The sequence below is a fragment of the Rhinolophus ferrumequinum genome, chromosome 17 (assembly GCF_004115265.2).
Source record: "Rhinolophus ferrumequinum isolate MPI-CBG mRhiFer1 chromosome 17, mRhiFer1_v1.p, whole genome shotgun sequence".
In the NCBI taxonomy this organism is placed as follows: Eukaryota; Metazoa; Chordata; class Mammalia; order Chiroptera; family Rhinolophidae; genus Rhinolophus; species Rhinolophus ferrumequinum.
In genome coordinates this window covers 56,379,806-56,393,393 of record NC_046300.1, presented here as the reverse complement: position 1 = coordinate 56,393,393, position 13,588 = coordinate 56,379,806, and the positions used below count along the sequence as shown (strand labels likewise).

The window sequence follows — 13,588 nt, the reverse complement described above, 5'->3', positions numbered from 1 at the left end:
GGATAGGCAGTGAACAGAAAAGCCATCGGCAGCTCACTCAGCCTCTGCCTACTGATGCTGGCTGGCCCTGGGCTTTCCAGCACGCACGTCACTGCTCATTGCGGCCCTAATGAGCTGCCGGAAGCACAGGCTGAATATTTAATGAGGCTGCTCAGCGTGAATGGCTATTGTGACCAGAGCCGGGTCCCTGTTCATCTGGCAGAGGGGCTTCACAATAGCTGGCCCTACTGCTGGGTCTTTTAGCCAAGCAGGCGGCATCCTTCTGGTGCTCTGTGACTGGGCTCCATCCTTCTCTGGCGTCTCCCACCAAGCCCCATTGATACAACAGCCCAGCTTTGCCTTTTCTGTACTCCAACCGCTGGAGTAAGTCAACTTTTCTTCAGTGTTGTCTTTGCTCATCTAATCAAAAGTGTCCTGGGATGATTCTGTTGGGCAGACTAGGTTTCTGTGAAGCCGAAGAAAGGGGCCGGGGGTGGGGGTGGGGTGGGAGGGCTGGATAAAACAACTCTCTAAAGCAAAGGGGATCTCAGCGGGAGTGGGGAGACCTCCAAGTCCTACAGATTATTCTACCTTAGCTTTATATGGAGCTATTATAACCGCACACAATTAGAAATGGTCGCATGTCACAGTGTGAGGCATTTTTCTTTAAGCAGCGCCTATTTTCAGATGGAAAGAAGCTCTAACCAATTGTACATGTGGGCACTGCTCTAGAAGATCTGGATTGCGGCTCTATACCATTAGGGGATCTGAACATAAATCACTGCCACTCTTGGCACATGTCGCGCGGGACTGTCCTTGCCGAGCACTGAACAATGATTTTTTTTTCTAGGAATTGCTTTGCATTTGTAATATAAATAATGAAACCAGTTGTCATCACTTGTAGTTTAGCTGCCTTTTACTAAATTTGGAAAGCACACCAGTCTGACGTAAGCTATAAGGATATGAAATGCACAAAATGCCCTAGGGTTCTGGGGGTAACCAAACTTTCTCCTGAATGTCAAATGATGGAAATCCACATGAAGAAAACATGACTTTGATGTTCGAGGTAATAGCTTCTGTTTCTAAACTGGTCATCAAGTTTTCTACTCTTGAATTCCTCCATTCGTCCCTTCCTCCTGCCGCCCACCAACTTGCCCGGATTTCCAGAATGCAAACTTTAAGTTAAAATATAGGTTACAGACTTCACAGATGAGCTAGAACTTTAATTGCCCAGTGTCATAGCTAAGAAAAACCTGCTTTTGTTGAGATATTGGACCATTCAAGTATTTAGTAGCTCAAAGAAGAACTCTACAACATTGAAACAAACGTGAGCACTCCTTACAAGGTCAGACTTTAACAGGAAAACAAAACAAAACCCATGGAAAAAAACCAAAGAAATAAATCTGTTTCGAGACAAAAATTACTGTGCCTATCACATTTCTAAAACATAAAGCAATTAGTAAAAAAGAATAGTCACTGGCCAAGGTACTGTTACTGTCAAGCGATTTGGAAAGGATAAACTATACTGCAGATCCCTTTTCTGGAAGACAAGCACACAGCTCACTCAGTCTCTCAGTTACATGTGGAGGGAAAGACTCCACATTCTCTTGGGAAAAAGCAGTGTGGATCAAAGCAAATCACACTCCAGTGCCCCATGTGCTGCTCTTTACAATGGATTTTCCCTGGAGCAAAATAGCTCTGATTGCCAGAGAAGAGCACTGCCCTGGGGCCGGAGGGCAGGCCCCACAGCTGGCAGAGGCTCCCCACAGCTGCATCTAGCTGCCCTTCACACACACAAGGGCCGGGGAGGGCAACTGGCTGCAGAAGACCTTTGGGGGAAATGTCTTCCCTAAGAAGAAAGGTTTCAGTGGACTCAGCACACATGTGTTCAGCACCCACTGCACAGCAGGGAGTGTGCAGGTAACACATTCAACACATGCTCTACAATTGTCCAGAAGCCTTAAAACCATTCCGTAAGGCTGGCTTAAGCATTCCAGTAATTTAGAAAGAATTACCTACATAATACACGGTCTCTGCAGAAAAATTAAGAAGTACAAATTAACAGTAAGAAAAAAAAATCCACTAAAATTACCCCAAATCCTCTTCATAGTGATCATTAACATTTTGGGATGTTTTCTGTCATGCTTTTCCTCAGTCACTGTTCCTTGATCGCTGATGACGAGGGGCTAGGACCAGACTGATAAATAAGACAGACAAGGTCCCTGCCTCCTGGTGCTTATGTTCTCTCTCTCTCTCTCTCTCTCTTTCTCTCTCTCTCTCTCTCTCACACACACACACACACACACAGACACACACCCCCCAGTAAATTTCAGTCAAGCAGTGGTTATTAACCAGCAGTGTATATCTCTTTGGATTGGAGAACGTTTAAAATACTCATGCTGCATGAGCCCCATTCCTGGTGATTCTATTTGACCAGGTCCTGGGGAGGGGTTGGGTGGGTGAGGGTTGTCACAGGCCTGTGTATTCTACAAAATCTCCCCTGAGGATTGTGGTGTGGACTGTCCCTGATTAAGGAGCGCTGTGATGCAAGAGAAATGGTCCCTGAGAGTCTACCGTACTTTTCACTAGGAAAGCCACTAAAGAAGAAAAAAAAAATCTTGAATGGCAGGTTCCATCAAGTGACCATAAAATTAAGACTCCAGCATTTGTAGGGCCCACATGAGATAGGAATCAGTGGTAATTGCGAATTCAAGGATGTTACCATCATCATCTCCAAAAGGGGAAGAAAAAACTGTACTGCACGGACTTTGAACAGTTTTCTGTTCCATTTCTGTTACAACCTTGATTATCGGAGATAGGATGGAATTCTCTCAAATGGAGCAGGGTTCTGCCACCCACACTGAATAAAAGCTTTTTCTCAGATCACAGAAAAAATTTAGATTTCTCAAATGAAAGATTTTCCTCCTAAAGCTACCCTTTAAACTACCTTTGTGGACTGCTCTATGTGTCTGCCAGCGAAATAAATTTTTGTTTCTATGAGGGAATTGAATTCGTCAATGTTTACTTCACTATTAAGTAGTTCATGATGTTCTGATGTCCTTAATTCCAACGGTCCTGTCACTTGAACACATTTGAAAACCCGTGAGTTAGACGGCAAAAACCTACCCCACGCAGAAAAGTACCAAGAGAGACCTACATTAAACGTTCACTGAACACTCCCAGACGGAACCGACAAAGACACAGACCAGTTGGCATGAGAATTTTTCCTCAATTCAGACTCAGTGGGTATATGGGCCAGAATGAAATGGCAGATGTGAATCTGTTAGTCCCTGACTTGGTAGCAACTCTCATATACATGCCTGTCACAGAGTAAGCAGTAAGGAAGCATCTCGCTGTTCTAAATGAAAGCTGACTGTTTAATAAACATATGCGTTGTTTTTTCCATACAACCCAGCCCCTAATCTAATAATGTGTTGGCCATCTTTGGTCAAGCCAAATACTCCTGGTGCTTGACCAAAGATGGCCAACATATTAGGTTGGTGCAAAAGTAATTGCGGTTTTTGCAATTGTTTTTAACCTTTTAAACCACAATTACTTTTGCACCCATCTAATAAATCTACGTGCATCTCATGGGAAGCCCTAAGCAAAAACTTAAAACTTTCTACGTTACTCCGCATTCATCCATCCCTTTTTATAAAACCACCATGGGCTCAGTAGTTTAAGATTTCTAAGAAAGATTTGATTGGAAGTCAAGAGAGTCAGGTATGATATCCTGTCCAATAGCTGATCAAATTAATGTGGGTGTGGTAGCAGCTCTGTGGTCTCAAGTCTGCATCTCATGACCCATGGCCCAGGCCCGGATGGTGCCAGAGGGCTTGTGGTAGGAATGGACGTGGGTGGATCAGTCTGGCTTCTGAAAAGCCCACGGACACTTCATACTTACAATCACGAAGATTTGGTCTTGGACTGAAATTTCCGAAAATAACTTTTCTTTCTTTCAGATAAGGGAGATATTTTGAAGAGAGAGACTTTCTGAAAAATCAAAAAGTCTATACTTGAGAAAGCATAGCACATGCCAGACAGACTACACCTTCTAGTCGGGGATGCAGTAAATATTGACCAGCATCAGTAAAGCCACCAACGTCAATTCCCTGAGCTCCCCACTGAAACACACACACTGCCAGCACATGACAGGCCTGGCGTGTGTAACTGGGCCTCTTGACTAATGAAACACACACACACACACATCTCTGCAGCTGCTCTGACAGTGCTTTCTAATTATTAGTAAATACGTTACTATTAAGCCTCCTCAAGTTACGGAGGCTTAATAGTCAAACAAAATGCAGCAAATGACAAAGCTAAGCAGGAATCTCTCGATTCTCCATCTCCACTCCTCTTTTCCTTCCAGGAATCGGACACACTCCTAAGGCAGAACCCCCAGAATGACCAAACTTCTGTAGAAGGGTTTTCCTCACGCTGCTCTAGTTTTTCCAGGTACCTGCTTAGATCACTTCCGACATGTCCTAACAACTTTCTTTCTTCTACCTCTTCCTCCCCTCTGACAAGAATCTGGGAATAATTTAGGTGACCGATACTTTTCAAAAGCAAAGTACTATTCTTGAGCCTCGAAAGACTGAATACTGGGAATGTCCAGAATTCCACTCAGCATTGCTGTGTATCAAAAAAGCCCCTCAAAAAGGCAGTATCCAGTCCCAATTACAGGAGAGGAGATGTCTCAGGTCAACAGACATCGGGGTCAGAATGTACATCCTTTTGACAAGCTTGAGCTGTCACACTGTCCTCACCCAGGGTCCTCGGCTTACAGCAACAACACCGCCTTCAGTGTCTATGACTGCTGGGGCAAGGGTGGGGGCAGGACCACAGCACAATGTCTAGATTCCTGTGAAAACCCGTGATTACAAAACAATCAAATGTTGATATATAGGGATTAGAAACCAAGTCACTGTCTTCAAATTAAGCTCAATGGTTTTATAATCACATCAGGGTGACAAGGAGTTTGTCAGCAGTGTGCAGCTCCAATTGCTAATTGCAGACTAGAACGGGGCAGTTGGCTAAGCTGCTGTTGAATATTAATTAAGCAATCTTAACTGATTTATATACTGCCCTCATTGAAATTTACAGTGGCACGCCTGCTAATAAATCCCACTTATTCTCCTGCTGTCAAGTATAGAAATCACATTAATATTTACTTTTGTAAATGGAGCTGTTGTAGTAAACCATGTATGAATAAGAGCCACTTATAAATAGAAGTTGGAAACATTCACATGCCTTCAAGGAAGATGATTGAGAGCGGTGTTAAAAAGAATGTGGAGATTGATTTATTAGGGCAAAATGTTTTGAGAAATTGAAGTGGCAGAGACAACAATAGGAGGAAAAGGCTGTGGGTGTTGTCGAGCTTTTCCTCAAAGAGGAGTGTCTGCGTGAAATAACTGAGGGGTCCCCCTTGGAAAAGAGCCCACTGTTTAAGTTCTGAGTTGAGTTTTTTATGTGCAACCACTGGCTGTCAAGTTTCCTTTGCTGTCGGTTAAATGATTCTATTTGTAAATCTCAGATTGTACTCACAGCATCTTTTCAGGAAGGGTTCATCTAGAAAGAAAAATCCAGATTCGAGCCTCTCATTTACATATTGCCTCAAACATAAAAAAGACATGTGATCTGACAGATGTGAATGTACTTTTGGGGATAATCAAATGGCTATTTGGAGGGCGATTCTGGAAATTCTGGGACATATGGTTGTCATACCTGGGATAATTGGGCTTGTCAGATGTGCGGAGATGAAGGGAAGAAGGGAAGAAAGAGCAAACAAAATTACATTGGAGATGTATGCAGCGTGAGAGAGGATACAGATATTAAACCAGGAGAAAACATTTCAAAATATTTTGGATCTCACATGAGTAGGAGCGATGTCCTATTCAACTCTTGTTACAGCTGGAACTGACAAAAATCTGATGTCTGCAGTGAAAATTTTACTGGAGGATATAAACTGCCTGCAATTCACATCTTAGGAAAGTGGGAGAAAATTAACAAATTATATACACAAAAGTTGTCTCAAGGCAACATACGTTCTTGCTAAGCATTAAGTTTGCCAAGAAATCCTTGCAGGCACCTACGAAGAACTGAAATGCTCGCAATAATTTCTAGGAGCTAGGAGATCAAAGGTCATTTCATGAACCACATTTTAACAAGACCAAGAACCTGAACAGGGTAATTTTTAGGTGACAGCTGGCTTTAAGAAGCGAGCTCTGAGCAGCACCTCCCAATGCTCCCAGCTGTTACCCAGGAAAGGCGGCTTGAAGTCAGGGCTTTGAGGTGGCTGTGTCACACTTAGTGAAGATGCTGACCTGGAATGTTCTGAATTTCTGGACCGAGGCTTGAGGGCCTCTCCAGCTCATCTTGCCTCTGTTTGAGGGCACTGACACAATCCCCTGCTGATTGGGGAGATCAATGGGGACACAATGGTCCCACTCGTTTTGAGCAGGAGATAGGAAACGGAAACTCACATTTTATTTATAGCACATATGATTGAGTACCTTACTGTAAAATGGTCTGGTAAAAACCTTTTGGCAATATGGAGACAGAGTCCCAGAGAGCAGTTTCCAGGCTCTCGGCCTCACGTGGAAAGATGCTGACTTGGGTAGTAGATGGCCATCAGCTGTGGCTAGCTGGCCGTCAGCTGTAAACAGTTAGCCAATTAGCCACTGATATAACTGCCACGGCTGTGCTGGTTGGTCAGTTGGTTAGTTGGCAGGCAGAGAAGCGGACAGCAGGTTGCAGGTCGTGTGGATCCAGCCTCCAGTGAGACTATAGTGGTATGACTCCCTTATCTATGGCTCCGTGGGTGTTCCTTTTTGGCCTAGCCATATCCTGCGTTCTTATGTGGGGAGCGGGACCAGAGACCCTGCAGGCTGCCTTGCACAGCGAGCAGGGTCCCCCGCACGACAGGCACCTACTTATTTCATTAACAGACGGACTGAAATAAGTCTGACTTTTGCCTTGAATGTTATTTTAAGGCTCTAGTGAGGTATTAAGTGCCTCTTCACTAAATAGCCCCAGATTGTAGTACTTTTTAAATACTTGGGACATGGGTGGGGGGAGAGTTAATCACTGTATCAACCAGGTGAAATTCCAAATGATTTAAGACATTAATAATAAAATTTGAAACCATAAAATTGCCTAAAAGAAAGAGTAACCTCAGAATAGAGAAAGACTTTCTAATGATGATTCAAAATCCAGAAACCAGAAAAGAAATTTATGGGTAAGTTTGCTTCTATAAAAGCAGCAGCATAAACATACATAAAAGGCAAATCACAGAATCGCAAAAAATTTTTGGAATCTATGTTGTTGACGAGGGATGTCCCTGTCGATTACAAAAAGACCAACAATGCAAAGGGAAGAACGAACAAAAGATATGAACAGTTTACAGCAAAATACAAATGACATAAACACATGAGAGATGCTCTACTTTACTTATAAGAGCAAACACATTAAAACTACACTACGACACCGTTTTAATTCACCTGAGGTTAGCAAAAACACCGAAATTTGACAACACAGTGTGCTGGGGAAGCTATAGGGAAATAAAGCTGGGCTCCTGCATAGCTGACGGAACCCCACCTTGGTGTCCCACTGGGGAGGGCAATGTGGCACCATCAATCAAAATTAAAATGCGTGGAGCTTGTGATACCACCCATTTCTTGAATTTATCCTACAGACAGACTTATCTACTTGAAAATGACACATAAAGGTATTCACCACTGTATTGTTTATAATAACGAAAGACTGGGAACAACCAAAATGAAAGCCACAGGGGGCTGGTTAAGTAAATCACAACACATCTATACAGAGGAATACCATGCTGCTGTAAGAGAGAATGAGGACAGTACGTATGCATAGAGAAAAATCACGTTAAGTGAAAAAAGCAAGGTTTATGATAGTGTATCCAGCATTGTACTGTGTAAAGGGCGATAAGGGGACACAGACTCGTATTTACACATGTACACACATAACAATGTCTGGAAGAACACAGAGCAAACTAGTAGTGGTGGTGACCTATTTGCCAAGAGGTAGGGAGCAGGGTGGGTGGGTGATGGAATGGAGAGCGAGGGAAATATATAATTTGAAACTTTTCAATTTTTGAGCCGTGTCAAGTATTACCTATTCAAAACTTAAATCAACAAGTTTTTTGCAAAATTAAATATGTGGGTTTGATTTTAACTGTTTTTTCTTGTCCTCTCAGGGGGGATTATCAACTACAACTTTTTGCAGCCATCGTCCTGCTTTTAGCGATTCTGCACACACCCTCCTTCCCGTGGTGGGAGAAGGCTGTTTCTGAGAAGTGAGGTTAGACAAAGCGGCAAATGAGATACGTGCGGTAAAGGAACGCGCACAGGCTTTGCAACAGCCGTTTTAAATGTTTGGAGGGGTGCTATTTAGGCAGCTTTCGGGGCTTTTCTCGTGATTCCCTGCCACATTTTGGATGGAGAAGCAGGCCACGAGAGGAGAGAAAAGGAAAGTAGACAGAAAGAGGCAAAGGTGGGAGACAGAGGCTGATTTCCCCTCACGCACCCCAGCCTCCCCAAGCAGCCTGGTGGAGGCGGGAGGGGCCGCCTGTCCTCCGGAAGGCTTTTTGCAGAGCAGTGGAGGATGGAAGTGAGGACGGAGGCTGCCGCAATGGCTACTGGGATGGAGTAAGCGGGGAATGGGCTGCCGGTTTTCAGTGCATAAAACCCTCAGAAGGAATCAGGAACTGTAGGCTCTGAAGGAACAGAGTAGGGCAGGGTAGCCAGCGTGAGGAAGAACAGGGACTTTGAGAGCCTGGAGGGCTGGATCTAGGTCTGGCCCCTGTGGTCACCATGGAGTAGTGAGGACAAGGGGCATTGCTCCAGTCGCAGACCACCAGGCTGGCAGTCCCAACTCAGCCACCTAAGCAGGGTGGCCCAGCCAAGGAACTTCTCAGAGCCTCAGTTTCCTCACCTTCTCAATGAGGTAGTATCTTTCACACACAAAGCATTTTACACAAGTTACCTCATTTTATCTTCACAACAACCCCATGAAAAGGAACTATCATTAGACCCATTTTTTTTTATTAGGTTGGTATAATAGTAATTGCGGTTTAAAAGGTTAATAACTGCAAAAATTGCAATTACTTTTGCACCAACCTAATAATGAGGAAACTGAAACTCAGAAGGCTTTGGTAAGTTGCTCAAGGTCACAGAGCCAGGAAGAGGGAGAAATGCAGCTAGAACCCACCTCTTCCTGAGCTAAAGTCTGTCTTTCTTAGCTACTATATTATTTGAAAAGTAAAATATGTGATTCACAATTAGGTGGATTCTATAAATGCTTGTAGTTTCCAAGATGGTTCTCAACTTCTAGACCTACATGAAACCTGTGCTTCCCCCAAGCTTCTGACACTTAGAAGTAGGGAAGATACCAGAGGGTATTGAGTACTGTGTAACAAAATACAGCCTCTTAGGATTTAAAATATGAGGTGTGATAAAAAAATATGGTGAATGTTTAAATTAAAAAAAAATGATTACAGTGAAAGACACATTGCCATTAATCCCTCTCAAAATACTCCCCCTCACTTCGAACACACCTTATCCCATCGTTCTTCCAATTTTCTGAAGCAGTTCTGGAAGTCCTCTTTCGTGAGTATCTTTAGTTGCACCGTCTTGGCTGCCTTGATGTCCTGAATTGATTTAAAACGTTTACTTTTTATGGTCATTTTGACTTTGGGCAAGAGCCAGAAGTCGCACGGTGCCAGATCTGGTAAGTAAGGTGCATGAAGACACACAATGTTTTTGACAGAAACTGCTGTACCAGAAGCGATGTGTGACAAGGAGCTTTTTGTGTGATCACAAAATACGGTGACTGCTGCTGCCGAGTGCCATCCTACGAAAAGGCAGGGATCTTCAATATGGGAAGTGGAGCGTGACCCTTAGTAACAGTGTGTGACAAGTTTCAACTTGTTCGGTGCAGTCAGTGCCGTGTGAGCTATGGTTGAGAGAAGGTGTGTTTTAAAGTGTGCCATAAAATCATCCTCCATCATGACAACGCTCTGTGTCATGCATTGCTTCTGGTACGGCATTTCTGTCAGATAAAAACATTACAGTGTGTCGTCATCCACCTTATTCACCAGATCTGGCACTGTTTGACTCGGAAGCTCTTCCCCAAAGTAAAATAATTCAGGACATCCTGCCAGCTATGACAGCGCAACTAAAGACACTCACCAAAGAGGACTTCCCGAACTGCTTCAGAAAGTCTGGCAAGAACGATGGGATAAGTGTGTTTGAAGTAAGGGGGAATATTCAGGGGGATTAATGGCAAAGTGTCTTTTACTGTAATACATTTTTTAAATGTAAACATTCACCATATTGTTTGATCACAGCCCGTACATCTGTAACAAGGCCACTCCCACAATGGGGGCCAATATGAATTAGAGTTAATACAGTTCATGGCTAAGGTCTCATTTCAGGAGAGGACTTAGAAATTGGGTGTGCATTTACCTTTGTGCTGTCCATGAGGTGATACTGGCTTTTTAAAGAGTTACAGTCAAAACCCCATTATATTTACAATGGACTAGGCATTGACATGTTGTCCAAGGTTTGTTCTCTCTCTCTCAAGATTAGATCTTTGAATCTATACAGGGGGGGTTTCTATTTCAGGTTTACCCTTGGAGCTTTGAAAATGGATTAGACATTGAAAACTTCAATAAGTAAAAAGAGATCAGAGAAAGAATAATTGTATTACCAGTATCAGCCGTTATTGCCTTTCCCTACAAGACCAAAATTGCACTGTACAGCTCAAAAGAAGATAGATCATAGAGTTTCTCATTAATCTTTCATAATTCTTGTACTATACCTTCTCAGATCTCATAGGTATACCTGATTATAGTGAATGGATATTGAAAATTTCATCTCAATAATCTGATTTACCTCCAACCAATGGAAACAAATCATTCCTTGTAAAAACCCTAATATAAATTCTACAAAATTGGTTCATTGAAAGTAATAAGGGACTACTCACAATATTGACTAGTGAATTATCCTAATTGGCAATTTAATATTAAAATATTAATTACCGCATTAATTTTAAGTGGAGTTTGCCTAGATAAGCCTTACAGAAATATTACCAAGAGGCTCATGTGTGGTGATTAAGATTGCATAATCATAACTTCTAAATGTTTATTATAAATCTTTCCAGGACAATTTTTCCCAGTATTCAGGCTATCTAGAATGCATGTGCTTTTATTTTTTTTTTAAATTTCATCCTTATGAAAAACACATGACATATCCTCCTTTGCTCACTTCTTTCTTCCCTTCCTACTCTTCTTTGCAAACTTTTCTATAAATTTAGGTTTCTAAATAATATTTTTTCACTCGTACAGCTAAATTCATGCATAACGTGTTTTTAATAAACTCTCAAACATGCGAACATCTGAAATTTAGGAAAGAAAATGGATGCAACAGACATACAGACCCACAAACATAGAACACCCCAGTGTGTACCATCCTAGAAAAAAAACACCCCCAAAACCGCAAAATGAAGCAAAGCAAGCACACACAGGACATACTTTAATTGGTACCAGCTATACCCACAAGCTGCATTGGTATTTGCAAGTCTCAATTTTGGGAGACGGGTGGGGTAGAAACAGGTGAGTTTCAGCATGTGCTGTCTGGAGGACTTTAATCCCCATGGCAACAAAACAAAAATCCGGCAAGCCAGTCCCAGCCAAAGAGACACCCCCCTTAAGCTTGACCGCCCCTCACCTGCTCCCCTTCTCTCCTCTCTCCCCAGAAGAAGGCACTTCATGGAAACGTCTGGGAAAGCCCTTCGACTTTATTTTGTTACACCCTCTAAATGGACAAAAAACAAAAGAGAACAGGTGTAGAAGACAGTACTTTCAATTGGCCACCAAGAGTTCCACACAAATGCCCTCCCTCCCATCCCCATCATTGGGACTCCTTTGGGACATTTTCAAAAGACAGCTTACACACAAAGGTGACTGCTTTTATTAATTTTTTTTTTTAAATGCTGAGGCAAGAAATATGAAATGGCAACTTTGTTCTTAAAAAGCTGTCTTTACATAGAAACCTGTACCACCCTAGTATTCACAGAAGGTTAGATTATCACAAACCCAATGACTTTTCTCATCCATACACCTATCTTTCCACCTTTGACACGTTGTCCTGGCAAACAGGATGGCTTAAAATAAAATACTGTTGGAACGAACAGAGGTCAGCAGGCTTCTAGGTGATACACTTTCAACCTCCCTTCCAGCACAAATCTCTCTGAATTTGCTGTATTTTCCCCATGCATTTCTCTCATTGCTGGACAAACACTTTCCTGATTCACAGTACAGATTGTGGAAGCCGTGAGAGGCAACCTCAGAGAAGACAGTTGTCAAGTTATTACTATACACTGAGGGGGTATTTAGCTTCCCCATAAAACTTAACTAACCGTAGCAGCTGAGACTTGGCTCTAACATTTGAAAGATGTACTTTTGTCATACAAGAACACTGGAAAGTGTTTATTTAATTTGATTTACTCCCTTAACCACCAGGGCTCTGGGATTTCACACTGACATGACTGCTATTGTTTACAAACTCGGTTCACAGAACCCAACTGCATGGAGGTTCTCTTTGGGGAGCTCTGTCGAATCCCCTGCAGAACTCTGAATTCAGGTGTTCTTCCAAAGAACATTTGTTACCTTCAGATCGACTTCGTGGCTTTTTACTTCTAGCAAGGAACATCCTCTAATTTTCAAGCGTTAAGTTTTTCTTCTCCCTTAATGCAAACTTTCATTTATTTCGATTATTATTAGGTTCCCTATTGGGTAAGAGCGCTTGGCACAGGAACCAAACTAAGGAAAAACCAAAACTTGGGAATATGATTTAAAAGGGGGTGGGTGGGTGGGCAGGAGTGAGTATGCTGTCATTCAGAACTTCTTGTCTCCCTCTATTGAGTACATTCTGGAACTACAACAACTGTCCTCAAAACGCTGGGAACATATTCAGTGCGGCTACAAACATTAATCTGAAGAAATCACGAGTGTGTTGCAGTGTTTTAGCAAATTTTCATAGAAACTTGAAATTTGCAGCTTCCTAAAATATTTAGACTTCTTCTCAACCCTTAGCCCTACTCTGAATTCTGCCAGATTCACTCTTGCGGGAATTTTGGAGCAGAGCCGGCTATCTCCGCAGTTTTTCCTCACACACAATCACAGGCGCTTAGAACTACCATTCGTAAACTGACAACATTTTCCTGAGAAGCAAATGCCATAAAACCAATAACTAATATCTCAAATAACCGAGGGGGCTATCTGAGCAAACCAACAGAACAGATATAATTAATCCTGGGAGAGAGGACAGTCAATTTTAAGAAATCCAGAGAAAGGTGTTGGTGATGTAGAATCGACCGAACATAGTTTCCCTGTCCTGAAAAGTGAGCTTGATGTTAAAATGTATCCATCCACTCCTTCCTTCCCAGAATCAGTTCGTCTTTAAGTGCCACAGAGTATGTTTACACGGCAACCTTCAGTAGTGAATCTCTCCCTGCTTTTGTCTAATGACTACGTGTTAGCCTGTTCCAAGAGCTTGGACTGGTATCTCAGGGCCAACTCGACAGC

At 42.6% G+C, this 13,588-nt stretch overlaps 1 protein-coding gene across 3 annotated transcripts in view; it reads right to left on the bottom strand.

Annotated features, from left to right (window-relative positions):
* Window positions 1-13,588, bottom strand: part of PTPRG (protein tyrosine phosphatase receptor type G) — a 685,327-nt gene that overhangs the window by 56,561 nt on the left and 615,178 nt on the right. For 2 of the 3 annotated variants that reach the window (XM_033132046.1, XM_033132047.1), the window contains exon 14: window positions 11,730-11,816. The exons of the other annotated variant lie outside the window; for it this stretch is intronic. In XM_033132046.1, coding sequence (XP_032987937.1) covers window positions 11,730-11,816 — 87 coding nt within the window. The remainder of the gene's footprint in view (window positions 1-11,729; window positions 11,817-13,588) is intronic. 3 annotated transcript variants of the gene reach the window in all.